Source organism: Chenopodium album, chromosome 10 (genome assembly GCF_948465745.1).
Source record: "Chenopodium album chromosome 10, dcCheAlbu1.1, whole genome shotgun sequence".
Taxonomy (NCBI): domain Eukaryota; kingdom Viridiplantae; phylum Streptophyta; class Magnoliopsida; order Caryophyllales; family Amaranthaceae; genus Chenopodium; species Chenopodium album.
Genome location: NC_137843.1, coordinates 656486 through 682790, shown reverse-complemented (window position 1 = coordinate 682790; position 26305 = coordinate 656486). Strand labels below are relative to the sequence as shown.

At 35.7% G+C, this 26305-nt stretch overlaps 5 protein-coding genes across 6 annotated transcripts; all 5 read left to right on the top strand.

Moving 5' to 3' along the window:
- The first annotated feature begins 420 nt into the window (after positions 1-420).
- Positions 421-4766, top strand: LOC145563005 (soluble inorganic pyrophosphatase 1-like). Its single transcript, XM_081623414.1, has 9 exons — positions 421-603; positions 1863-2007; positions 2511-2539; positions 2955-3020; positions 3599-3706; positions 3808-3873; positions 3996-4116; positions 4238-4319; positions 4465-4766. The coding sequence occupies exons 2-9, from the start codon at positions 1872-1874 to the stop codon at positions 4505-4507; spliced, it is 651 nt and encodes a 216-aa protein (XP_081479540.1). The 5' UTR covers positions 421-603; positions 1863-1871; the 3' UTR covers positions 4508-4766.
- A 1659-nt stretch (positions 4767-6425) lies between these two features.
- Positions 6426-11126, top strand: LOC145561822 (gamma carbonic anhydrase 1, mitochondrial-like). The gene is made up of 5 exons (XM_081621941.1): positions 6426-6711; positions 8013-8156; positions 9294-9419; positions 9503-9654; positions 10598-11126. Exons 1-5 carry the CDS (start codon positions 6597-6599, stop codon positions 10877-10879), a joined length of 819 nt encoding a protein of 272 aa, XP_081478067.1. The 5' UTR covers positions 6426-6596; the 3' UTR covers positions 10880-11126.
- Positions 11127-11841: 715 nt separating this feature from the next.
- LOC145561821 (gamma carbonic anhydrase 1, mitochondrial-like) lies at positions 11842-16348 on the top strand. Its single transcript, XM_081621940.1, has 5 exons — positions 11842-12055; positions 13573-13716; positions 14323-14448; positions 14531-14682; positions 15645-16348. The coding sequence occupies exons 1-5, from the start codon at positions 11941-11943 to the stop codon at positions 15897-15899; spliced, it is 792 nt and encodes a 263-aa protein (XP_081478066.1). The 5' UTR covers positions 11842-11940; the 3' UTR covers positions 15900-16348.
- Positions 16349-18792: 2444 nt separating this feature from the next.
- Positions 18793-22266, top strand: LOC145561820 (uncharacterized). 2 transcript variants are annotated; one of them, XM_081621939.1, is made up of 8 exons: positions 18793-19106; positions 19514-19777; positions 19870-19941; positions 20104-20142; positions 20348-20455; positions 20568-20665; positions 21457-21568; positions 21731-22266. In XM_081621939.1, the coding sequence occupies exons 1-8, from the start codon at positions 18933-18935 to the stop codon at positions 21977-21979; spliced, it is 1116 nt and encodes a 371-aa protein (XP_081478065.1). In that variant the 5' UTR covers positions 18793-18932; the 3' UTR covers positions 21980-22266. The 2 variants fall into 2 exon arrangements, with proteins under 2 accessions (XP_081478065.1, XP_081478064.1); XM_081621938.1 differs by having other exon boundaries at positions 21457-21595.
- Positions 22267-22713: 447 nt separating this feature from the next.
- LOC145563004 (cytochrome P450 71D8-like) lies at positions 22714-25572 on the top strand. The gene is made up of 3 exons (XM_081623413.1): positions 22714-23956; positions 24387-24729; positions 24819-25572. The coding sequence occupies exons 1-3, from the start codon at positions 23391-23393 to the stop codon at positions 25440-25442; spliced, it is 1533 nt and encodes a 510-aa protein (XP_081479539.1). The 5' UTR covers positions 22714-23390; the 3' UTR covers positions 25443-25572.
- Positions 25573-26305: the final 733 nt, after the last annotated feature.

Below are 26305 nucleotides of genomic sequence, written 5' to 3'. Positions count from 1 at the left end.
TGCATGTGCTGTCTTTTTTTCCTTTTTCATTTTTCTTTCATATTGACTCACATACATTTTTTTTCACTTATTGTTTCCATATCACAAACAATTAAAATTATTTTCACTAAATTCACACATCCTTTATATTATCCACTTTCACCTGTTACTCATGAACCTTCTTAAAATTACACATTAATACAAGTGTTATGATTATTCAAAAATGGTTATACTTATATGTACACATATTTTAAACAAAGAATATTCGAACCCTGAGATCATATTAAATAATACTCGTAAATTCGTAATCCAATAGATATCTGACCAATTTAGACAGAAGGTTGAAAATGGAATCTTAGCCCAAAAATCGACAAACATTTTTTGTTGAAAGGAAATCGACAAACTACTCGTACAACAATTTTCCTTATTCTAACCCCTATCCCACACTCATTCATAAGGGGTGGTGGAGTGTTCAAGCAAAAGTGTGAAATATTGTTTTAAAAATTGGGTGTTAAAGTCATCTTATTACGTCTACAAAGGTCGAAAGCATTTCAAATTTCCAATAAGTGATAGAAAGAGAGAGAAAAAAATCTCATGATCATACTTTGCTTTCAGTGATTCTCAGTAAGTTCTTTTCATCGCCTCTCTCATATATTTGGACTCCTGTTCAATTTTTTAGTGCTAATTTTTGATGAAAAGCTTCTTTTTGTTGCTGTATTTTAAATCTTAGTCTCATATTTATGGATGAATTCATGTGGGTTTTTATTGGATTAATTGGCACCTTTGTTTATTGTTTTTATTTTTTAAATATAGTATAATTTTTAATGGTACTCCAGATAATCAATTCATTCAGTTGTTGAATGATTTTAATTACTGTATTATTTTTTTGGAGTTCATAATCTTTGTTTGGTGATTTATGTTTAACGATAGTTGTAAATTTGTAATTGTTGTGGTTGCTGCATAATGCTTAAATGCCAAATTTCATGTTTAATTTTTTTTATTTTTATTTATTTATTTTTTTCCAGAATAAGTTATGTGTGTTTTTGAAGGTGATAGTGTGATTGGGAACTTGGGAGTAGGTTATTTGATTATCAAAGAATGAAGGGTTTTATCTAGTGTAACTTCTTTGATGCATAAGAACTAGAAGCTGGTGCAATTCCTGTTTTAGTTGAAATCCCGGGTGGTCTAGATGACTAGATACGACGTCTTTAAATAGCAGGCCACATTATCATCATTTGATTTGTATTGGAATGGTGTGTGATGCTTACCGATTAGGTGAATATTACATTTCGAGTAGGGACTTGGCCGACTTACCGGTGTTACTTGTAAGAGCTACTTCAATGGCAAACTAATTTGACAATTAACTTGCCATGCCACATAAGCTTTTAAGCTAATTATCATTTTAGTTAATTTTTGCTCCTATGGCTAGCTATTAGCTTAGTTGTAGTTGTTGGATAGAAAATACATGGAAAGAGTTTAATTGGTGCAATGAGCATTTTATTTTTGCAAGTTTAATTCCCAAGCAAATTAACTTGGCAAAGCTAATTTGCTTAGCCAAGCTAATTGAGTTTTCTAGCTCCAATGGTCAAGCTAATAGCTAGGGAATTATTGAAATTGCAAGCAAGTCCCTAGCTACAACCATTGGAGTTGCTCTAAGTAGTATATGTGGATTAAAAATGATTGTTTACTGATCCGATTGATTAGAAGTAGAAGATTACAGGGCCTAACAAATCTAGATTGATTGTCAGATGATTGTCATTTGTCAAATATCTTTTTCCCTATCCCCTGAAATTTTATTGGAGTTTTGACATTGTATTTGATCTATGGTTTTCATCATGTGTATGTATTCAGTTGATTTATTGGTTTCTGTTTTGGTCCTGTAGAAGGAAACAATGACGAGCAATGAAGGAGAAGGTAGTACTCAGGAAGGTTATTCAGGGTTTCCTCGTGTCGCTCTGAATGAGAGAATCCTTTCCTCCATGACCCGACGATCTGTGGCTGCTCATCCCTGGCATGATCTGGAGATTGGTAAAGTGTAGATGAATTTTTGCTGTTCTTTCAGCCATGATACAGATATTTTGCCATTTGCTCATTGTTCTTAACCTTTGATAATCTTAAATTTCACTTATTTTCTGCACTACTCATTATGTTATAGTTAAGGTTCATGTACAAATCTTTCTCTGATGCATATTGTTCATCAATTATATCTGGTTTACGAAAATTAGGGAAATATTTTATCATCATTTGCTCAGAATAATTAGGCATCTGTCAGATTGAAATCGGTTGGGACTTGGGACTGCTATCGTATAATTTATAAGGTTTACCATGTATAAGGTATTACCTGTTTTGCAATGAAATATATATTTACCCTAATTGAGTGGTTGAGTACTGCTATAAGCTGTATGTTGTATCTGTCTTCATTATTGGTGGTGTTGGCTAATTTACATCTCTGTTTTATGGAACATACGGAGTAGTTATATGACAAGTTTATCAGTGTAATCTGTGTTTCTCACATGTGTGTGGTTTTGTAGGACCTGGAGCTCCTACAATTTTCAATTGTGTAAGTACTATGCTAACAACCAATTCATCTTGTTATATGATAGTGATTTTCTAGACTGGACTTGATTTGCAGTGTATTGTGTGGCTGACAGAAAGTAACATTTTACTTATAGCACTTAGTTATTTGGTGAATATATGATAGTACTCTATCCTATGACATCAATTGTGATATTCAGATCTTAGATTTTTAATGATAGTCAAAAAAGAAACTAGAAAAAAAAGGTTAAGTATGTAATGGTATGAAGTATGGTAGTCAAATCATCTTTCCTCAAGGGCTTTTGCTATGTCTGAGCATTGGCAACGTAGTTTCCTTTCTTCTTCAAGTAGATTTTACATTGGAATTTGCCTCTTTTTTTTTTTTTTTTGGGAAAATGTGTGGTGTCTTGCTCACACTCTACAATTTATTTGCACTACAGGTTGTGGAGATAAGCAAAGGGAGCAAAGTCAAGTATGAATTGGACAAGACAACTGGGTTGATCAAAGTAATGCTAGTTTTAAATCTTTTGATTTATTTTTTCCTTAGATAATGTTAGGTGCTTTATAATTTGCTTTCTCATTTTTAATCATAATTTTTTCTGCTGTTGTTGGAACATTTTTTTCTTGGGGATAATATTTGTGATTGATTTGCCTAAATATCTACCTTCAAGGCTTCAATGTGATAACACCCCTCCTCCACCTCTGCTGTATATCTGTTCCTGTTTTACTTCTTGGAGTCTAATTTGAGGACATCTTGGAATGGTTGTGTTTAGGAGTAAATGGATCAGTTTTTTTTTTTTTTTTTTTTTTTTTTTTTTTTTTTTTTTTTTTTGGTGATCATTGGTTGGTTTGGGGAATGTGAGTAACAGCATTTTCATTTCTTTTTTTCCTTCTTGAAGGCAAATTCTGTGATGAATCATGTATTTACTTGCTCGTAGAGGCATTAAAGCCAATCTACTCCCCCTCCCCTGGGGGATATTGGCAAGAACTTAAAATGGATGCTTCTTTGTATGGCTGCATGCTTGTATCTATTACGCATTGTATAAGTTCCAGCTGTGTAACTGATGCTGATCTTTACTTGTAGGTTGATCGGGTTCTTTACTCATCAGTTGTTTACCCACATAATTATGGTTTCATCCCGCGTACCCTTTGTGAGGACAGTGATCCTATGGACGTGCTTGTACTGATGCAGGTAGCAAATAAGCTATGTGAATTGTTATTTTATGTTACGTGTGTAAGATAGCCTTCATAAGGTAACTCATGGATACCTTTTCATGTTTCTGCAATTTTCAGGAGCCTATACTTCCAGGTTCTTTCCTTCGAGCTCGGGCTATTGGACTCATGCCTATGATTGATCAGGTGAATATCTTTCCCCCACCTTCTTTAGTAATGTGCAGCATCATACAATTATTTGGTCCTACCATAAACTGAAATGCCAGGAATCAATTTTCTAAACTTTTTGCTTAATATATATGTCTCAGGGTGAGAAAGATGACAAGATTATAGCAGTTTGTGCTGATGATCCTGAATTCCGTCACTACACAGAGCTCAATGAACTTCCTCCTCACCGCCTTGCTGAAATCCGTCGTTTTTTTGAAGACTGTATCCTTTGCTTGTCATCTTTATCTTATGTTAACTAGAGATTATACTCATTATAGGTCCCATTTTAGACCTTTTATTTCTCTTCCACTTCCATATAAGGTTTCCTTCACAGAAAATATAGACAAGAAGAATGAGAATAAGAGTGTTGCAGTGAATGATTTTCTGCCAGCTGTAGATGCAATTGCTGCCATCAAATATTCAATGTGAGATTCTAACTTTGTGATAATACAATACATGATTCTGCAATGTCTTCATTCTCCAGTGCTCCACTACTCCAATGTCCTTAGTACTTTATTCTTCTCATATTGGATGCCAATAATAACTTGTGTTTGCTGTGTTGTGTCCCAGGGATCTCTATGCTTCATACATTGTTGAGGGCTTGAGGCAGTAAGGCACACAAGTTGACAAGTGGTTATGATGTTATTGTTAACGGCATTAATGCTTCATAAGCAGAGGCTGAACACTGATGAATTGCATTCTAACTGGGGGCTTGTGTCTCCGTAGTTAAATGCTCCAAGTCTCTGGATATGATAACGATGATAAATAGATTGTGTTCATGTTATATTTGACAGGCATGTAACCAATCTGGAAATCTTAGTGCTGGTTTTGAAATAAAATCTGGCACGCAGATCTTGATCTGTCGCCCTCTATTTGTGTGTGCTTTACTTATAGAAATCATTGCTCTTGAGAAAGAAGATTAGGCCTAGCCAATTAGGCATGCAATGCCCTAATATACCTGCCTGAAATCGATTTTGACAGAACAGATTAATTAGGATGGATGTACACAGAAATCCGCTTTCGTCCTCCACAATGTTAGGATTTAGTTACTGCTCGCATATTGTCGTTGCTGCAATTTAAGCATATGGCTTTAACATCATAGCAAATGAGTAAATTTATGAGATTTCATTTGAAGGAACCAAGAAACTATTATGTACATGATGCATTCGATTAGTTTATGAATTTTATAACATACGAAGTAACTTGGTTGCTAATTAGCAGCTACTTCAACACAAAAATTTATTAACATCCGGTTTACAATAATGATATTGTAAATCGGCTTGTTTGGACTCCGCGTGCCGCTCAATTCTCCTCCTTTTCTCTCTCTATAATGCTATAATATTTGCAATGTCAACCAACAAAGGAAAGAACGTCTTGATTAATCTTTCTTCATCTTCTTACGACGATAATGGCGACGATTCCGATTCTGCTCCATCTTCTAGGTATAGCAATTTTCATTTGTTTTTTTTTAAATGATAAATTATTTGCTGAATTTGAAGATATTTGTGAAATTTATTGAATTTGATTGATTTTTGCTGAAAATTTGGAAGAATGAAAAGTTTGAATTTGATTTAGTGGAGATGAATGTGAGTTGATTGATGATGAGGATGATTATGAGATTGAAGATGATGAATCTGAGGAAGATGATTGTATAAAAGATGCATGTGACTGCCATAGAACAGAAGATGATGATCATTCTCTAGCTCTCTAATCGAGTCATTCACTTTCTTCAAGGTTTTTAGCACTATTCTGTTTTGCTACTGTTTTAAAATTAGTTGTTTATCTTGTTTCTTCGTTGCCTTTTATCTTGAAAAAAAGGGTAACTTTTGTAAATAAAAAGGGTCACTTTTGTGAAAAAAGGGTAACTTTTGTGAAAAAAAAGGGTCACTTTTATAAAAATATGGGTCACTTTTGTAAAAAAAAGGGTCACTTTTTGCAAAATGTTCGATGTACAATAAAATTATTGTAAACCGGGTGCATGCAAAAGGTTTTGCTACTTCAATTGGTGGGTACTAGAAGGGAAAGCTTAATTGGGTTCTTACAAGCATTATCAAATTATAGGTTCAAATCTGATGTTGGATGGTCGATTTATACAAATAATTTGTTTAAGAAAAAAAATAAGAGATCATTCTTTAGAATGGTACATCCAAATTACTTGTATTAGATGGGATATATTTACACATACAAAACTTTTGTTCAATATATATAGTACTCCGTTTAAATCAAGCATGTTTGGTAGAGTTGGTAGGGAACTCATTTGGATTAGGGAATATAATTCTTCATTTTATCCTTAAAAAAGTATAGTACTCCGCATAATTTTCAAAATAAAAAGTTTTATCATTTTAGTTTAAGTTTTAAATCTAACAAATAAGTGATAATAAAATCAAATACTCCAAATTTCGCAACATTTGTTGTGCAAAGCTATTGTTGTAATTCACTAATCTAAATTAACTTTGTAATTGAATTTTTAGACAAAATAATTAAAAATGAAATGAAACAAACTCGCAAAAGGCACTACTAGAGTTTGGGGATCAGTCGTTAGTTTGCCCTTTTTATTTCTCTCTCCTCACTCTTTCAGTCATTTCTTCTCCATCTTCCCCAAATGCCCCCCCCCACTCTACTGATAAACCCTAATTTTTCCCCTTTCATCAAATCCCTAAATCGACGAACCAATCAAATCGGAGTAAAACAAGAAGAAGAAAATGGGGACGCTAGGAAGAGCTATTTACTCCGTCGGATTTTGGATCAGAGAGACTGGTCAAGCCATGGATCGTCTCGGATGTCGTCTTCAAGGAAACTACTACTTCCAGGAACAACGTAAGCTTCATTTTTTTCTCTGCATTTTGATTATTAGATCTATTGTAATTTTCAATTTCATCCGCCATTTTTCGTAGATTTTTTGGATCAAATTCTTTACATTCGTGGAAATGGTGAATGAGGTTGACTATGTTTTGAATTTATGTTCCATTCTATAAATTGGGGAAAGAGCTGTTGTTTTTATATGGAAAATATATGATTGAAGAAATTCTGGTGGATAGAACTTTGTTGTGGGGTAGCTGTTTTGAGTCATTGAAAGAAACTGGGTCTAATTTGCAATTGGGGCTTTATTATGAAATGCCGAAACTTGTTGATCATTTAGGATGTATTTACATGTACAATGATTCACTTGAGGTTTAATTCGAATTGTTAGCCTATTATGTGTGTAGGATTTTGGTTGTTGAACTTTGGCACCTGTGAAAATGTGATCATGTTTTGGTGGCTGTCGAGCTGCTAATATTGTACGGTGATGGCGGTGTGTTTGATTGAGGGCTGGGTTCCCTTTTATTCTTTGAAAGTTTGAAGGTAGAAATGGGAGTGATATGTTTTCAGCTGAATAGTGTGATGATTTGAGTTTTGGACCAATGCTTTAAGGTTTTAGAGAAATGTTTGGGTGACTCTCACTAGGGGATTCTATAAGGAGTTTTGTCTAATAGTTGTTATTCTGATAAGGTATGTTAGATGTGGGTGTTTTGCTGGAAGTTCTATATTCAAATTCAAGGGCATGACATTGCTGGCGATATTGGATGGAGTTGAATTGAGTTTCTAATAGTTCTAGTGTTTTCCAGGGATTTCTTGACTTTTATCTTAAACTTGGTCTCCTGGTCAAGTATAATGATTGATTTCATCGAAGAGGCCTGACCAATGACTATGAGACTATCACCTTTTTCTTAAAAGAGAAAGGTACTTTTCGTAATTTCTTTGATTAATAGGAATTTGTAAACCGTTGCTTGATTGACAGAGAATTAAGTAGAACATAGTAGTGATTGTGTGATGTACTGCTGGGAGCTGCAGGAAATTCTTTTTGAAGTGTTTGCTAACGTAAGACCATAGTCTCTCATTTGCATGAAGCTGAAAGCTGATCTGGTCTTATATATGTTTTTGCCAGATGTTGTGGAACTCCACACCCATATGTGCTATAATCCTATAAAATTAATTGGCAATATCTCACAATAAAAGATATTCACCGTCAATTGAGCATATATGCTTACTTATCTTATAATATGATGCCTCTAGTGTTTGGTCCTAATATTGTCATCTGTGTCTCATATTTTTATGTTGTTTCTCTTTCTTTTTCTAAGTGTCTCGGCATCGGACCCTCATGAACATTTTTGACAAGAAGCCCATTGTTGACAAGGAAGCATTCTTGGCACCTAGTGCATCTGTTATTGGTGATGTGCAGATAGGACGTGGTTCTTCCATATGGTATGGCTGTGTCTTAAGAGGTAAGGTGTTTAAATTTTCCCTCCTTTCCCAACCTTGTATGATAGTTTGTATTTGCTTTAAACTCACATAAACAAGAATCATGTGTTTGTTGGTAAAAGCTTTGATCTTATGTCACCTCCATCTCGAATTGATATGTCACATTTTACTTTAGTTGCCAAAGCTTGTTAATTGATCTATAATCTGCCTGATTTTGTATTGATTTATTTGCATAAATATTGTTTTTAGAAACAGCACTTTCATAAGCTATTTAATAGTTTTACAATTACATTCTGATTAAATAATACTGGTCAAAGTTGAAGAGATTTGATCATAAAGAAAAATGTGATCTAATATTTTGAAACAGATAGAATTTCAAATATTAACTTTAAGTTACTGAATTTTTATTTATCTAACAATTGGGCTTCATGCACTATTACAGAGTATTATTAAACTATAACAGCAGGGTCTAGGATGCATGAGCTCTTTTCATAAGTAGCTTAAACAGACAGCAGAATTAATGAAGCAGCACGAGGCAGGATTTTTATGTCCCTAGTGCTTTAATTCCTAAAATACCTTACCAGCAGAGTTCTTTTTAAGGCCTGTGATACATACGATGCACACCGTGGGGTGTTCAGTTTTCGTTGTAGCGAAGCTTAATTGGGAAAGAAGTTATAAATCTTTTGTTGCTGTAGAAAATGCATTGTTAAAATTTTGTGATACTTCTGTAATTTTTACGAAACATGATTATAGTTTGTTATTCTTTTAGTGAATGACAATTTTATTTCGATTGTGGAATTATGCGCCTGACTTAGCCTAGGCATGAACCTTTGTCTTTCTCCTCATGCATATTCCTTTGCTCACCTTTTAAATCTTTAACAGAACTAGCCTCTTTGATATTGCATTATTGTTTTAGCTTTCTAAGTTGTAATTACTGCTGTAAAGTAAATGGTAGCTTCATAGGAGGCATTTGAATAATGTTATGAATATATGATATGATTGGCACTTATGTCATATTTGCTTTTTGTCTATTTCTACTGTTAGCCTCTGTTTTCATTTTAAATAATCACTGCATGCACTTATGCACTTTTGGCTGCTGTTGGCTATGCTCCTTAAATTATGTTCTGCTGCTTAATTTGGGCTTAATTCATCTTATGCAGGTGATGTGAACAACATTAGCATTGGATCTGGGACCAACATTCAAGACAATTCTCTTGTTCATGTTGCAAAAACAAACTTAGCTGGGAAGGTATTGCCGACCATTATTGGTGATAATGTTACTGTAGGTGAGTTACAAAAGATAACAAACTACTGTACTTGTTTTCCAGTGTGTAGCAAAATCGTGTGACATTTGATATGCATTGAGCAGGTCATAGTGCTATCTTACATGGCTGTACTGTTGATGACGAGGCATTTGTGGGCATGGGTGCCACTTTACTTGATGGGGTTGTTGTTGAAAAACACGCCATGGTTGCAGCTGGAGCTCTTGTAAGACAGAATACTAGAATTCCCTCTGGGCAGGTAGTGACTTGCTCCCTTTCTACTGCTTAGCTAGTTCTGTTTAGTTATTCGAACTGCAAGGTCTGAACCATTTTGCACCTTCTCAGAAGTTAATGCACGGATTGCTTTAGAAACCCTTTTACTGTTTTGTTGTGAGAAAACCATGATGATCAAGGATCACGAGTGGTGGTTTTGATAATTGTTAAGGAATGAATGCCAAGTGCAAAGTAAGTGTTTGGGTAGAAATTGGAGTTTCTCAGTGTGTGTGTGTGTATAATATAATCTGGATGCAAAAGTTGGAATTGGACTGGATTTGTGAAGTGTTTTTAAAGAATAAAAAGGTCCTTTGTCTTTTGAAATTAGGGCAGAGTAGAAGTTTTAGATTGGATAGAGCATATCATTGATGAATAATTGTTTTAAAAATTTCTGTTATATTTCCATCTAATTAGTATTTTCATGTTTACATTACGTTCTGGTTTTCTATTTTAGTTTTAAGCAAATTTACCCATGTTCAAGACTTTTGTGTTATTGAGTCCTTCCAATGCATGAGATTTGTCTGAGCAGCTTGCTAAAAACCTGTGAGTCTAGTCATTAATGTGGTATCACATGCATCATTGGTGTATTTGAATTGGAAATCATTGGTGTCTTGTTCCATTTGTTCTATAAATTGTAGTAGTTATTTTGGTCTGGCCAGAGTCCTATCTGGTTATTATTGCCTGTTGGTATTCTGTCTCCGAGTTAATTTGTAGCATATTGCAATAACTTGATTAATAAATTGATGTTTTCATCTGAGAAATGCCTGGTGAGAGTGGTCGCTGCCACATCTCTTCTGCCCTTTGGCAGGGGTTGTTTAGCTTTACTTCTTTTGTTAACTGCCCTCTGAAGTATCACCGGTTCAATTGGAGAGTGCAGGAATGCAGGCTCATGCTTGCTAACATATTGGTATGCCATTTCTTGAATACAGGTGTGGGGTGGAAATCCGGCTAAATTTCTTAGGAATCTTACCAAGGAAGAGATAGCTTTCATTTCTGAATCTGCCATTAATTATACCAATCTTGCTCGGGTTCATGCATCCGAGAATGATAAGGGCTTTGAAGAGATTGAATTTGAGAAGGTTCTGCGAAAGAAATATGCTCGCAAAGATGAGGAATATGACTCAATGATTGGTATTGTCCGAGAAACACCCCCCGAGCTCATCCTCCCTGATAACATTTTGCCAAACAAAGGCGAACAAAAATCTTCCTAAATTAAGCTCTCTTGCAACTCTTGCTGTCAAATTGCTGGGGTTTGTTAATGTTATTTTGTCAGCTATGCTCAGATATTACCAAGGATGGCTGCTTCAGTTCCAATAATTCAAACAATTGTTGCCTTGCAGTTTTGGGTTTGACATCCATCAGTTGTTGGTTGTATTAGAAATTTGATTCCTTGTGCTCTGTAATGCCTTGATGATTCATTTCGGATGTCAATTCATACATAAAGAATCTTTTTGAGTTGCCATGTTTCAATGTTCATCCTATTTGCAGGCCTTGGGAATAACGTGGACAAAACTAAATATAATGCTTTGTTTTACAAAGCCAAATCATGTTGAGCGATTATGTCTTGCAAACAAACAATTCAGACAAATTTTCCTTCTTCTCAATTGTTACTCCGTACAATCCATACAAATAATAAAAATTCTATTTTGAGTTATGTATTGGCCCATGGAGGTTATGTATGAAATGCATGTCATTGTGTTGCACGTTATGCTCATGCTATCTTAAGCGTACTGTTCTTCTTTGGTATGATAAGCCGTAAGCTCTGGTTTTATGATAGAAGATGTGCCCTTTTATCTTTATTGTCTAATTTAACTCAATGCTGTCTTAAGTGTACCGTTTCTTTGGTATTTTAAGGGAGGTATAAGCTTTAATTTTATACTAGTAATAGAAGATGTGCTCTTTATCTTTAGTGTCTAGTTTAGTCTAGTCTACAAAATTCTATTTAACTCGCCAGTGTAACCATTTTCTAACAAAATTAAAAATGCAAGAAGTGAATTTAATCGAGGCGAGCAAGAAATAACCTTAGGCGTACCGTAAAAAGTAAAAAAAAAAAAAAAAAAAAAAAAAAAAAAAAAAAAAAAACTAAGCAAGGTGAAAGGACAAAGGAGCTATAAGCAAATGAGCTTTCTCCATAGCACGGTCGGTCGTAGCGCTGTCTGTCTTCGCCAATCTGTGGTCTCTCTCTCTCTCTCTTTCAGCTCTCTTCTTCCTTTTCACAGAAAAACCCTAATCATCGTCTCTTTCGCAATTCGACGAAGAAGAAAGGGGAAAAATGGGGACAATGGGAAGAGCAGTATACACAGTCGGATTCTGGATCAGAGAAACTGGTCAAGCACTTGATCGTCTCGGTTGTCGTCTTCAGGGAAATTACCACTTCCGAGAACAATGTAATTTCTCTCTCTTCTCGTTATTTTTCTGGATTCAGAAGTTTACTGTGCTTTCATTGTTGATTTCATGTATTAGTCTTTAACTGTAAAATGTTGCCGATTAATTTGACCTTTTGTTTCTGGATTAGGTTAATGTGTTTGAATAAGGATAATTTTTGTCCAATTTTTGTTTTTTGAAGTTGGGAAAGGAGATTGTTTGATTTATGCCTTTGAAGTTAGAATTCAATGGAACATATTTTATCAACAATCGATAATGTAATACTACTGTTTTATTTGGTTATTGATTTTAACCATTCAAGAGCTTCCCACTGAAGGAAGACAGAAAACGACTTCCGTGCCACTTAGGAAACAGTACACACAGAAGCAGCTTCTGTGATTAGTGGTTTTAATCCCATGAGTTCTTCATAAAGTTTATGGGGGTAATTGAATTGAATTGGTTTCCGTACATGCATTTGAGACGCGCTGTGTTGGTATTTAGATATCTTGAGAAACCTGTTTGAATCCATCCTCAAGTTATTGGTGAGCAATTGGGTTAGGTGGTGTATTCCATTACATATGAACTCCAACCTAAAGAAATTACGATATCCCATTAAAATAAAAACCATAGAATATCCCACACAATAAGTATAACAAGATTACAAGATATTTTTCATTTATCTAATTATTGCAAGTTGTTTTTAATTGTCCTATAACAATTGATCTACCGAATATATGAATTTGGAAGATATAATACACAAATGTATCATCAAGAACTCAAGACATTAAGTATGACTAACTTCAAATTATTCTGCCTCTGCACTAAAGGGTTAAAAAAGGGACAAAAAAATGGGGGGTGGGGGGGAATTATGTCTTGTTAATTGAGCACTATGTAATCAATCAAATTAATGCCCTAAAGTGTCGGAATGAAGATTAATTGTAAGGACGGAGGCAACAATTTCATTTCCCGATGTATTAGCTTTAGGATAAATTTCTGCTTTCATTGAAGCTGGAAATATGAAAGCAGAAATTTGACACAAGGACCAGAAAGTTGTAATGTGGATTTGAAGTGGGTGATGGCAGTTTTGAAAATTTGTCCAAATTGAGTGGCTGTCGAACAGAGAGTTGGTTCTGAATATTCTTCATTTACTGACGTCCCAAATAAGGAAGGCTAGCAAATAGCAATTGCCCTAGGGAATTGGGGATTTCTCTTTAGTTAACTGGTAATAAAAAGTCCACCATGAAATTTTTGTATTGGCACATCAGAATCTGGAAGTGGTGCATTGGTGATTGCTTCCATCTTCCTGTAGTTTCAGGGGCTCAATTCTCTCTCTCTCTCTCTCTCTCTCTCTCTCTCTCTCTCCCTCTTTTATTTTTAATTTCTTGTTATTGTTATGTCTTTTGGGTTCTCTTTTAGCTTATACTGTACACATTGACATACATTTTTGGACTTTGCTGGCCTGATCTTGTGAAATATCTTTTAAGTGTTACTGCAATAATATTGCTAACTTATTTCTTTATCTAACTTTGCCTTGTTTCAGTGTCACGGCATCGAACTCTAATGAACGTATTTGACAAGAAGCCTTTTGTGAACAAGGAAGCATTTGTTGCACCAAGCGCATCAATCATTGGAGATGTTCAGGTTGGACATCGTTCCTCAATTTGGTATGGATGTGTTTTGAGAGGTAATGCATTGCCATCATGTTTAACCTGTTCATAATTGGCTCAGTTTTGCATGCGCACCCTAGGGTAATATGCCTTATGTGCGGCGATAATGCCCGCTAAGTTACATTGCTAGACTTAGGGGATAGAAAAAAACTTCATTGAGTGAAGAATGTTTTCTGAGCTTTCTAGAAAGGTTAGACCTATGTAGATATGCAGATATCATCAAGATTGCATGGCTGTGTGAGAGGTTTTGTCTTTTCAATGCATCTTGTCTTGAAATGTCAGGAAAAGGGTCCTGATTTAATAATGAAACTGATAATCTCTTTAGCTTTTTATTGGTCTATGAATTAGCTATAAGATGAGCTTACACTGCTGATGGACAATATGAAGGTTGGGTTATAAGAGTCTATATTTAATACTTCATATAGACTCATCATTTGATTGACAATATGAAACTGATAATCTCTTTCCATGCTCCCCCTCTATATTTAATACTTCATGTCATCTCTTTCATGTCTATGTCTCATCATTTGAGGAACCACATACACACCAAAATTTATAAATTTCCTGCAATATCTGCTGTTTTCTTTGACTGGCAACTCTTACACGGCTTCAATTTTGTGCAGGTGATGTGAACTACATTAGTATTGGGTCTGGGACTAATATTCAAGATAATTCTCTCATTCATGTGGCAAAAACCAACCAATCCGGGAAAGTATTGCCGACTATTATTGGGGACAATGTTACTGTGGGTCAGTGTTATATAGTATTTGTTTTGCAGATGTATACTTTTATACAGTTTCTGTTGAAGCGACCTAAGTTTGGACTTAACAGGTCATAGTGCGGTATTACATGGCTGCACTGTTGAGGATGAGGCCTTTATTGGTACGGGTGCTACTTTGCTTGATGGTGTTGTAGTTGAGAAGCACGCCATGGTTGCAGCTGGATCTCTTGTACGACAGAATACAAGGATACCTTGTGGGGAGGTTTGTCCTTAACTTAAGCTGCTTTTTATTTTTCTTTTCCGATTTAGGGTCTGTTCACATTTACTTAATTTCAGTTCAGTTCAGTTCAGCTCCAATCAGTTCAGTTCAGCTCCTAATTTCCCTCTCTCATAAAATATTCAGTTTAGTTCAGCTCAGTTCAGTTCAGCTCCAATCAGTTCAGTTCAGTTTAGTTCAGTTCAATTCAGTAAATGTGAACAAACCCTTAATCTGTCATGACAATTGTTTGTGGAGGATAAAGCAAATGTTTTTACATAGGGTTCCAAAGGGGAAAAAGTGGCTTCGAGTGGATGATTAAGAATTAAGGGGTGATTTTTTTATCTAACCTTTTTTCCTTATGGGCAATTAGTAGAGTAAATGGTCCTTTAGGGGTAGGTTTTTTTTTTTTTTTTTTTTTTCAAGTTGTCATTGTTGTTAAATTTTCATTATATATGGTAGCATTCCGGATGGAGTCAAGCTCCAATAATCTGTGCCATGACAATTGTAAGGTACACTCACCACATCATGCGACCCTTTACTTGAGTCCGGGTAGTACTAACACATGTATAAGTGACAAATTGATTTTCTTCAAGGACTCAATTATAAATAATCCCTCCAGAAATTTATTTTCCCTATGACTCGATAATAGGCCACATCTGATGGGGGACTTTGTTTAAGAATTGAGTATAATTCCCTACCTATTCATCATTGTTCAAACTTCACACCTCCACCACACCAATGCAATTCTTATTTGATATAACGTTGAGGGTAATATGGGGAAGTACAAAGTTTAACATACTCGTCACGTAAGGACTTGCATGGCCTTTTCGCAAATGTTAACTTTAACTATATTTTTCACGGGAGTCCTCAAATGGATAAATTAGCTGCTTATATCAGTTTTTCTTTGGAGCTCCTTGTGCAATTGTAAATAGACTGTTGATTGCATTTTGAAACTTGTAAAACAGGTTTGGGCTGGAAACCCTGCAAAATTTTCGAGGAAGCTCACAGAAGAAGAGATGGCTTTCATTTCTCAGTCAGCCAATAATTATTCTAATCTAGCACAGGCTCATGCAGCCGAAAATGAGAAGAGCATTGATGAGGATGAATTCAAAAAGGTGCTTCATAAGAAATACAACCTCAAGAATGAGGAATACAGCTCAATGCTAGATGCTGTTCGCGAAACTTCACCAGAGCTTGTCCCTGACAGCACTGCCAGATAAGTCAGCAATAAGGGATTCCTAATTGGGAGCCCTTCCCAGGCTATTTGCCATTTTGGATTATGTTATTACCAGGTGACTTTTTGGTTATCCCCAATTTTGGGTACTGTCTGCTTTCCTATTTCGAATAGTATAAACATGTTGGCTGATATCATGGCCAAGACACAGCAAATCTTGAGTCTTGCATACCTCAGAATCTTAGGTGTTATGACAATGAACTTAGGTGTCAAATAATCTTCGACCCTTCATAGCTGCATTTGTTTCATGTATGGCAGAACAAAGAAAAACCTGTAATGAGGTCGAGTGTAGCTTTCTTCAATGGTTGATGAAGAAAAATTAGAGGCAGGAAAACATTGAAAAGCGTAGTATGGAGAAAATTTAGCTTTCTTTTTCTTATGCTTACTATTTGTTATTCTCCTTTTGAGTGCAAAAATTAAGATTACTTTTCTCAATGGTGATTTGCATTATTGTGATAAAGTCATCTTTTGTGTGGTGGTGAATAATAACAGGCTTTGTTGCATTTGCATATTACTGCTAGCTTTCGGCTGGATTTGCATATTTTTCATTATGCTTAGTAATATTATACTGTACTGGAAATGAGTAGTGTAGAGCTTGTAGCTTATAGGCCACACCCTTATCTCGATTCATTGTTGTCTTACTCCTCACCTAAGCAGTCAGCACATGGGTTTGATGTACATGGAACAAATTGAACATTCGACCGTATATTCATTTTGTCTGTTCATGAAACATTTTTTCATGTTTGTCGATGCAAAACTTTAAGCAACTTAATATAATTATGTTATTAAAGAACTGTAAGAAACATACAAATTGAGACTAGTGGGTATGTAATAGATCAACTGATACTCGGCTGAAAGAAGATTACAGATTAAGGCAATGGCCCTACATGGCTACATATGTGCCCTATTATGGACTGTAGTCTGTAGGGGTGCACCAAACACCAATTCTTCACATGCACCTTAAATGGCAGCAAAGGCAAGATCATAATCTTCAAAGATTCTCTACTTTAAGTGCTGATTAAGAATGAGTCACGAGGCATCTTTTAATTAATTAAGTACAAAAGAAGGCAATTATAAAGTTTTTTTTTCCTAATTTGATAATAGGGTATTTTGTTTTTTACCACCTCACAAAAACACGAAAATCTCTTTTACCACCTCCCAAAAAAAGTATTTTACTTTACCACCTCATAAAAAACACGAAAATAGGTTTTACCACCATTGAACTGATTCCGTTTAGGAATCCGTTAAGTGGGCCCATAAAGCCACGTGTCGTGTTATTATTGGCCAAAAAAAGAAAAAAATAAAAAAAAAAAGAAAAAAAAAAAAAAAAAAAAAAAAAAAAGAAAAACCTAAAACTACCCAGCCACCACCACAGCGCCACCATCGCGCCACCACCCCCTTCCCCCCAATTCACCACAACCCTCCCCGAAACCACCACCCGCGTCGCACCACCAGCCCCAACCCACCTGAACCCTCCCCCTCCCTTTCCCACAACCGCGTCGCCCCCAAAACAACCAAACCCAAAACCCTAGATCCCCACCACGGCCACGAATCTGGCCACAAATGGCCGAAATCGGCCGGTTTTGGGGCTCAGTGGCCTTGATCGGCCGATTTCAGCCTTTTAAGGTCAAATTCGTGGTCGTTTTTGGGGGGATGAGTTTTGGGTTTGGTGGTTTTTGGAGGCGATACGGTTGTGGGGAAGGGAGGGGGAGGATTTAGGTGGGTTGGGGCTAGTGGTGCGACGCGGGTGGTGGTTTCGGGGAGGGGTGCGGTGAGTTGGGGGGAAGGCGGCGGTGGCGCGGGGGTGGTGCTGCGGTGTTGGCTGGAGTAGTTTTAGGATTTTTGTTTTTTTTTTTTTTTAATTTCTCTTTTTTTTTTTAACAAATAAAATGCTGACACGTGTTACTGTGGGCTACACTTAACGGAATTTTTGGATGGAAACCGTTAAGTGGTGGTAAAACCTATTTTCGTGTTTTTTATGAGGTGGTAAAGTAAAATACTTTTTTTGGGAGGTGGTAAAAGAGATTTTCGTGTTTTTGTGAGGTGGTAAAAAACAAAATTTCCTTTGATAATATTAGAGGCATCTTCCATGCATAATTTACGGAAAGGCTTGATTAATGGAAGTCCTTTCGATGACAATATGGTCAAGATGAGATAATACCATTTTTTGGTGTACTAAGAGCAAGTTTAGCCCTAAATCTTAAGACTTGGATGTGACATCATTTTTGGTGATCGCCATTGAAAATGATGTCATCAAATTCTTATTAAGACTCACTAAGAGTTGCACAAATTTATCACTTTAGCCCTAAGACTCAAATATATGACATATTATATGTAAAAAAGTGTAAAAAAAAAGGATAATAAAAATAAAAATGAGGTGGGTCCCAATCTCAAGTCTTAAGTTGAGTCTTGAAATTTCAAGACTCAAGTTGAGACTTGCTTGAGATTTAAGAAGAAAAATGGGAAAAGTTTTAAGCATAAGTCTTAAGACTCAAAATGATGATATCACCCCAAGTCTTAAGATTTGGGGCTAAAACTTGCTCTGATCCTAAAACATTATCTACCAAATTTGTTGAATTTATTAAATTTTTTCTTTGCCCCAACTTAAAAGAGTGAATAGTATAAAAAAATCAAATCGGGACACTTTAAAATAATTAATCATAATACTCGTAAGTCATAAGTAATAACCTTCGTGAGTAATTATTTATGAATAATTAAAGATATTAATGGTAAACCGATACATTTACAAGATTCTGAAAAACCGAAAAGCGATGAAAAATCTGAGTGGGCCTATGTTGCACTTGCCGCAGCTGTACTAAAAAAAGTGAGGCTACCACTCCACTATAATGAGTTAAAATAAGATCCCCCGTTAAAAAGGACCGAAATGAGCAACCTCATCATCACTTTCTTTCACTCACTTGTAGTCGTCTTGAAAGTGTGTTGAGAGAGCGTGGAGTTTCTCCAACTTCTCCGCCGCCTCTTATCCGCTTCTTTACCCCTTTAAAATTATTTTTATAAAATGGGGGTTGAAGCTAAGGTTGAAGCAGACCCTATTTCGAATGGAAATTCGATTGAAATTGGTAATTTTCCAGTGGTTTTGGGTCTTCAACCCTCTGCTCTTGTTGATCATGTTGCCAGGGTTGATTGGTCTGTGCTCAATCATTGTTCCGGTGAAATGGGTGGCTCTATTCCGGTAATTCTATCATAAAAATCCCATCTTTTTTTTTTTTTTTCTGAATTACGAAGAATTGGATTGTATTTGAAATTTGTTTTTGTGTATGTTGCAACTAAATATAGTGTCCTCGTCCCAGTTTACTTGCCCCATAACCGCTTGTATGGAATTTTCAGCAAGCGTGGAAGTATAGGGTAAGCATGTTTGGAAGAGTTTGAGACCCAATTCAATAGAAAAAGTTTATGGGGCTTGGAATTGTTATAAAACATGACAATTCACATAATTGGTGATGAATATAAGGTTTCATGTTTTTTTAGTGGTGATTTATTAATAGTATAAGCTTGTGTTCAATTGTTGCAATGTTTAACCTTATGTGCTTGAATTCAATAAGACTTTCATTTGTTTTATGTCTTTTTAATTGTAATTAGGTTGCTTTTGCGGATGTAGAACGCATACTTACTGAGGTCAAAACCCATATATCCCTAACCCAAGATGACTTATCTCCTATGAAGATCCTTGGTGGAGGTAGTGTAGCGAATACGATTCGAGGTTTGTCTGCGTGCTTTGGTGTGGCTTCCGGTCTTGTTGGTGCTTGTGGTGATGATGATGAAGGGCAGTTGTTTATGCATAACATGAATTCTAAAGACGTTGATCTGTCAAGATTGAGAACAAAGAAGGGAGCCACTGCCCAAGTGAGATTTACAATATTTCTGACACTTGGAGTAACCCTGCTCTACATATTTTTTGTAGTGTGTATCTGAGTTGTATCTCTTGTGCAATACAGTGTGTCTGTTTGGTTGATGCAGTTGGAAATCGCACGATGCGACCATGCCTTTCTGAGGCTGTTAGACTTAAGGTGCTTGATTTTTCTCATTCTGTAATAGTGTTTGTGATGCTATTTGGAGTCATTTGTTTGTGCTATTCGGTGTAAGATGAGCACCAAGTTGTGATATTTAACCATGCTCACTTATATGAATGAGCTAACATGTCGTATTTCCTCATTTCTGATCTCTTTCAGGCTGATGAGTTGATTGAAGATAACTTCAGAGGATCCAAGGTAGTAACTTGTATTTTTCTGAACTATTTCATAAGTTTTCATTTGCTGACTTAGAAATTATAAGCGTGTTAGCAATATTTCCGACTCCCCATTCCTTAAGGCAAGGACAAATAAGTTTATCGGAAATTGGCTGATGTTGCAGAGAAATTTTTTGTTGGGCTAGTTGATTGAGCAATTTACTAAGCTATCTGATTTTTCTCTTCAGTGGTTGGTTATGAGATTTGCAGCGATCAATTTGGAACTTATACATGCTGCTGTTAAGATAGCAAAACGGGATGGGCTTCTTGTCTCCTTGGACTTAGCCAGTTTTGAGGTATATACTTTTATTCTTTCCCTTTGCTTTCTTGTGTGACTTCTTCTACTTGCTATCTTTACTAACACTTCCAGGCTCTTCATCTTTAATAATTTGTTAAAACCTTTGACAGATGGTGCGAAGCCATAAGTCAGCTTTGATAGAACTGCTTGAGTCTGGAGATATTGATCTTTGCTTTGCCAATGAAGATGAAGCAATGGAGGTTCTGAGGTAATCAATAAAATCAATATCTTCCTTACAATATGTCAGTATGTATGACATGTTGCTAGTTGCTATTGTATGACCCTGTGTAGAGCTAGACAGCTAGTTGAGTGAATTAGTCAAAATTTTATTTTCTCTGAAAACATAAACTTTGCTGTGACACTGAAAGTGTAGACCTCTATTGCAATGGATCTGAATGCTTCCCTGAAACCACTAAGTTTTGGGGTCTGACATACGAGGAGATGTGACATACAAGTAGATGATTTCTCCTTGATTCAAAGTTCATAAACATAATTATATTCATAAAGGACAACATTCATTTTAAAAGCGGATTTGTATATATTTCTTGATAAATTATCCTTTGGATTTATCTATTGTGGGTGTGTGGATCGGATCATTGGAATCGTCAATGAGTTAAGTAATAGACTGATTATGGTCAACATTGGTGTAGGAATCTCTTATTGAGATCAGAAAGTAATGGAACATTGGAACCTAGATTGTTAAATTGGTAGTATGTATGCAGTAATTTGCATATATCAAAAGTGAAATCCCAGCTTCAAGGTGAGTTTTGCTAGGAGGAAGATACTCTAGAATTTCATTCAAATCTTATTGCATCATTTGCGTGAATTTTACTGATGATAAATCCATGGTGTTGAACCTATCTCATTATGCTATATCAAGGCTTGGTAGGTTCGGTTTCATCAGCTGTTTTCCATAGTTAATACTGATCATGTATTTATGACTGAGAATCTGGTGGTCTATAAACATTTAAAGCATCATATTGTTTCCCATGGCTGTAGGGGCAAGCAAGATACAAGTCCTGAAGTTGCTCTTGATTATCTGGCCACACATTGCCAATGGGCTGTTGTAACGCTTGGCTCTAAGGGTTGCATCGCTAAGCATGGGAAGGAGGTCTGTTGGGTCTACTCAGATAGAATGGTGCATCATGAATTTTATGTCTTGCCTCTTAAGCATACTTGCTTCATGACATCAACCTCCTCATGTCATCTAATTATTTGTAAGCACTAAATATCTAACTTGATAAATTGACAACTGGTTGTTTCCCTCATGCAGACAGTGAAAATTTCAGCCATAGGGGAAGCACATCAATGCGATACCACAGGAGCCGGTGATCTCTTTGCCAGTGGGTTCATATATGGCTTGATAAAGGGTCTATCCCTAGGAGATTGCTGCAAAGTGGGTTCTTGTAGCGGTGGGTCTGTCATTCGTTCACTTGGGGGTGAGGTAACTCCAGACAACCGTCAATGGATGTACAAGCAGATGCAAATCAAGGATCTTCCCATTCCCAAAGTCTACGTATGATGCTTTCTATTAGTCATGTCAGCTTGCTCCCATTGGGAAGTAACACGTGAAGAGGTAACAATACTGTGAGTCTTAGTGTCTTACAGATCCTATGTTGAATCAGCAAATTACACCCCTTCTAATGATTGCTTAGATTAGCTCTTAAAAGACAGGCCAATTCTGTGATATTGTAAACTCCGATCCTGATTATGAGAGTAAAAGTTGACCATTCGATGTAAGCATTATTCCTTTGATAGCTGGGGCAAAAGATTCACCCATTAATAAATGAAAATTTTCCATTTTAATCATCCTTTTCCCAGACTCAAATTATGCGTGCTTAACCTCAAATACAGATGCCAAATATTACATTTTGTCAAGTAGAAAACACATTTTGACAATCTGACATGTATTTTGTGTGAATTGGCAAAAGCTTGCAAATGGGTTGGGCCTTCAAAACATAACTGTGTTTATGTTTTCATCATATTGGGCTTATGTATAGTTGTACATACAACTTAAATCTGTTTACATATACTTCATTATCGACCTGCATTGGCCCTAATACTCGTTTCATCCGCGGTTTTTTTTTTTTTCCTGCTCATTTAATATTCTTTGATTTTCTAAATTTAAAATCACGTAGTATAGATTCTGTGTTAGTCGCATTTGTCGTTGTTGTGGTTGTACTCCGAATTTCTGTAAAATTCAAGTGTTTCGTTACGATAAGCACAAATTACATGTCGTTTTCCTCCAGGAGGTCACCGACTCGCCGCTGCAATGAAAATGATATTAACAACACTAGAGCCAATTCAAAGGATCTTAGAAAGATCCATAGACTTTTTGTAAATAATATACTTGTGTATAAAAAATAAGTACAGATCTAGTGATCTACGTTCTTAGACCACTTCTTCTCTAAGATGTAAGAATGTAATCTTATTAAACTACTCATTACTAGAACTCTATGAAGATACGCAAACCTTATTTTTTTCCTCTTAGTACTAATACGGTTCTTGTAATGAGTGTCCATAGACACTTGTTTTAAAAAAAACTACTCGTAGTTTTAATGAGACATTGACATATATTACACGTCTGGAATTTTGATAAGGTCTCGAAAACGATGATTTTTATTTTACAATTAGTTGTATGGATTATATAAAGTTTATATAGTGTGTGAAAGCTTTGGTCATGAGACTCACGTCTTATGGCAATGAATTGTTTATCCACCAAAAAATAATATATCAATCCATCAAATACATAGGTGGCAAATAACAGTAATGGTAGTCCCAAATTTAAAAAACTACTAAGTGTTAGACCTCAGAAATTAGGAACTTCCTTTCAAGTTTCAACACAATACCACCTATATATATGACCAATATATATCCGGTTCATAAGTTAAGTTAAAGCATAGAAAAGAAATCATAAGTGTTAGCAACAAACAATGGAGGTATCTTGGATACTCTCATTTTTACTGTTGATTGTTTCCCTCACCATATTTTTGAACTTTTATAAGAAACAAAAAACACCTACAAACTTACCTCCAGGTCCTCCAAAGTTACCCTTAATAGGCAACCTCCACCAACTTGCATCCAAGAACACCCTCCCACACCGCCGTCTAGCCGAGCTAGCGGCAGTGTATGGCCCTATCATGCACCTTAAGCTAGGAGAAGTTTCGACTGTTGTAATATCATCACCCGGGATGGCGAGGGAGGTGCTGAAAACTCATGATGCGGTGCTTTGTGATAGGCCAAAGTTGTTGATGCCCCAAGTTGTGTTCTACAAAAGCACTGATATTGCACTAGCCCCTTATGGTGAGTACTGGCGCCAAGTCCGCAAGATCGCAACCCTCGAGCTCTTTACTGCCCGCCGTGTTCAAGGCTTTCGCTGCTTTAGAGAAAACGCTGTTCTGGATTTTGTCAAGTTATTACTTGCTGAGGCGGATGCAGCAGCGTCTGTCATCAACCTCACTAGTAAAATATTCGCCCTCAGTTTTGACATCACCTTAAGGTACAATATATTTTGAAATTACACTTTATAACGTACTCTCTCTATTTTGTAATAATCACAACACTTTGACTTTTACACTATTCATATGGTTATTTTGACTATGCATTTTACCAATACATAAAAAACATACATTGCTATATATGTAAATAATTTTGGATTAGTTTTTAAGAATAGTGTTTATTATATATTAACCTTTTTTATACTTTTTAATGACATACAATTACAAATATTGATGGTCAAAGTTATACTTCGTACATTGGTATGTGTATCAATCAAATTGTTGGGATTATTATGAAATGGAGGGAGTATCTAACAAGATCACATGTGACATGTATTCACTTCAATCTGTAAACCACATAACACGTTCAAAGTTTACTTAGTTTGACCACATAGTATAGTTGAATTATTGATTCGTTTAAACGTACACTAGGTTAGCTGTGAATAAGAAAGCAAATGACGGAGAAGAATTCAGAAAGCTAGTAGCAGATATGGCAGCATTACTCTCTGGCTTTTCGATCGGTGACTTATATCCGTCAATCGAGCTCATAAGTGTGGTTTCTGGTATGAAAAGGAAACTTAAAGATATAGTTAAGAGAGTTGACAATATAATGGATCCCATTATAGAGGAGCATTTGTGTAACAAGAGACTAGGTCAAAACGAGGGTGACGAAGACATTGTTGATATTCTACTACAATTTCATAATGATGATCTAAAACGTCGTACAAATGATCAATTTTCGCTCACCACTGATAATATCAAGGCTATTATTATTGTAAGTTGATCAATACTTAATAATCTATAGTTTAAATCAATTTATTAATGTTTAGCACGCGTTTAATTTATATGATTTAATTATAATAGGAGGTGTTTGGTGCTGGAGGAGAGACATCATCTACGACAATAGATTGGGCAATGTCCGAGTTGTTAAAGAACCCTAGAGTAATGGAAAAGGCACAAAATGAGGTGAGACGAGTTTTTCAAGGAAAAGAAATAATGATCGACGAGGCAAGTCTAGACAAACTCGTGTACTTGAAACATGTAATTAAAGAAACATTAAGGCTTCATCCTCCTGTCCCGTTCTTGGTTCCTAGGGAATCCATGGAGAGATGTGAAATCAATGGTTATGAAATACCTCCAAACACTAGAATTTTCGTCAATGCATGGGCTATTGGAAGAGATCCCGAATATTGGCAAGACCCTGAAGTGTTTAGTCCTGAAAGATTTGAAGATTCACCGATAAACTACAAAGGAACTTATTATGAATTAATTCCATTTGGCGCGGGAAGGAGAATGTGCCCTGGAATGGGACTAGGGTTAGCCACCGTTGAGCTCGTGTTAGCTATGTTGCTTTACCATTTTGATTGGAAGTTACCTCATGGGGAAAAACCTGAAGATCTTAACATGGATGAGACCTTTGGCATAGTAGGGAGGAGGAAAAATGATTTAGAACTTATTCCAGTGCTTTACTCCTCAGGTTTCAAATAATATAATGGTCTTGATGAAAGTCGCTATTTATATTTATCTACTCTTTAAACCTTATATTATACATTAAACTACTCTGTAATATGTATGATTGGTAATATAATTTGTAATTTGTAAATGTATTGTGTATGTTGCATGGAATGAACGTATTTGGTATCATAAATAAAATCATCAATCAAAATTAAATACGTTATTCATTTCATGGACGCATCGTGTGAACTGTAGTCAAGTGCTCAAAAAAGTCATGCAATGTGTATAACTGTAGTTCTTTAGTTCAAAGTCATGTATATTAGTCTAATTCTTCGTATTTGCTTATTGTACCTACATAATATAAGCTATGAAAATATACTAATTTGGTATTTAATGACGTACAATACTACTTGTTTGATGACAATACTACTTGTTTGATAAAATTTTACTTTTTTTTTTCCTAATTGCATATACAATTGTCGCCATTATTATTTTCAAGTTTGCAACAATTGTGTTTTTTTTTTTTTTTTTTTTTTTTTTTTGGGTATTTAAAGAGTCACAAAGACGGGGTGAAAATCGATCTCAGGATCTCCTTCAATCGGGAGAGAAGTCCTAACTAACCATTTAAGCTATCCCTCATTCTTATTGTGTATGTTTGTATAATTGCACTATATTGAAGAATATCTTAAATATCGCCCAAGATTGTTCGTGCAATCGTGCTACACAATTTTATTCTCAGGTGCATACGTGATCTTGAACATGCGTTCTATTCATGCATGAGTACATTCGAGTTAGGGCATGTTCGACAAAATATAGCTGTAAAGGTAGCTGTTGGCTGTGTAGGTAGCTTTTAGTTGTCAAAAAGCTGTAGCTGTGAAGATAGATAATTTAAGTAT

Excerpts from the sequence above, each read along its gene's own strand:
- LOC145563004 (XM_081623413.1), top strand. The coding sequence starts at position 23,391 with ATGGAGGTATCTTGGATACTCTCATTTTTACTGTTGATTGTTTCCCTC. Across the intron at positions 23,957-24,386 it reads AGTTTTGACATCACCTTAAG|GTTAGCTGTGAATAAGAAAG; the intron begins GTACAATATATT and ends AACGTACACTAG. Across the intron at positions 24,730-24,818 it reads ATATCAAGGCTATTATTATT|GAGGTGTTTGGTGCTGGAGG; the intron begins GTAAGTTGATCA and ends TAATTATAATAG.
- LOC145561821 (XM_081621940.1), top strand. The coding sequence starts at position 11,941 with ATGGGGACAATGGGAAGAGCAGTATACACAGTCGGATTCTGGATCAGA. Across the intron at positions 13,717-14,322 it reads GTATGGATGTGTTTTGAGAG|GTGATGTGAACTACATTAGT; the intron begins GTAATGCATTGC and ends AATTTTGTGCAG. Across the intron at positions 14,683-15,644 it reads CAAGGATACCTTGTGGGGAG|GTTTGGGCTGGAAACCCTGC; the intron begins GTTTGTCCTTAA and ends CTTGTAAAACAG.
- LOC145561820 (XM_081621938.1), top strand. The coding sequence starts at position 18,933 with ATGGGGGTTGAAGCTAAGGTTGAAGCAGACCCTATTTCGAATGGAAAT. Across the intron at positions 19,107-19,513 it reads AAATGGGTGGCTCTATTCCG|GTTGCTTTTGCGGATGTAGA; the intron begins GTAATTCTATCA and ends AATTGTAATTAG. Across the intron at positions 20,666-21,456 it reads GAAGCAATGGAGGTTCTGAG|GGGCAAGCAAGATACAAGTC; the intron begins GTAATCAATAAA and ends CCATGGCTGTAG.
- LOC145561822 (XM_081621941.1), top strand. The coding sequence starts at position 6,597 with ATGGGGACGCTAGGAAGAGCTATTTACTCCGTCGGATTTTGGATCAGA. Across the intron at positions 6,712-8,012 it reads CTACTACTTCCAGGAACAAC|TGTCTCGGCATCGGACCCTC; the intron begins GTAAGCTTCATT and ends TCTTTTTCTAAG. Across the intron at positions 9,655-10,597 it reads CTAGAATTCCCTCTGGGCAG|GTGTGGGGTGGAAATCCGGC; the intron begins GTAGTGACTTGC and ends TCTTGAATACAG.
- LOC145563005 (XM_081623414.1), top strand. The coding sequence starts at position 1,872 with ATGACGAGCAATGAAGGAGAAGGTAGTACTCAGGAAGGTTATTCAGGG. Across the intron at positions 2,008-2,510 it reads CTGGCATGATCTGGAGATTG|GACCTGGAGCTCCTACAATT; the intron begins GTAAAGTGTAGA and ends GTGGTTTTGTAG. Across the intron at positions 2,540-2,954 it reads CTCCTACAATTTTCAATTGT|GTTGTGGAGATAAGCAAAGG; the intron begins GTAAGTACTATG and ends TTTGCACTACAG.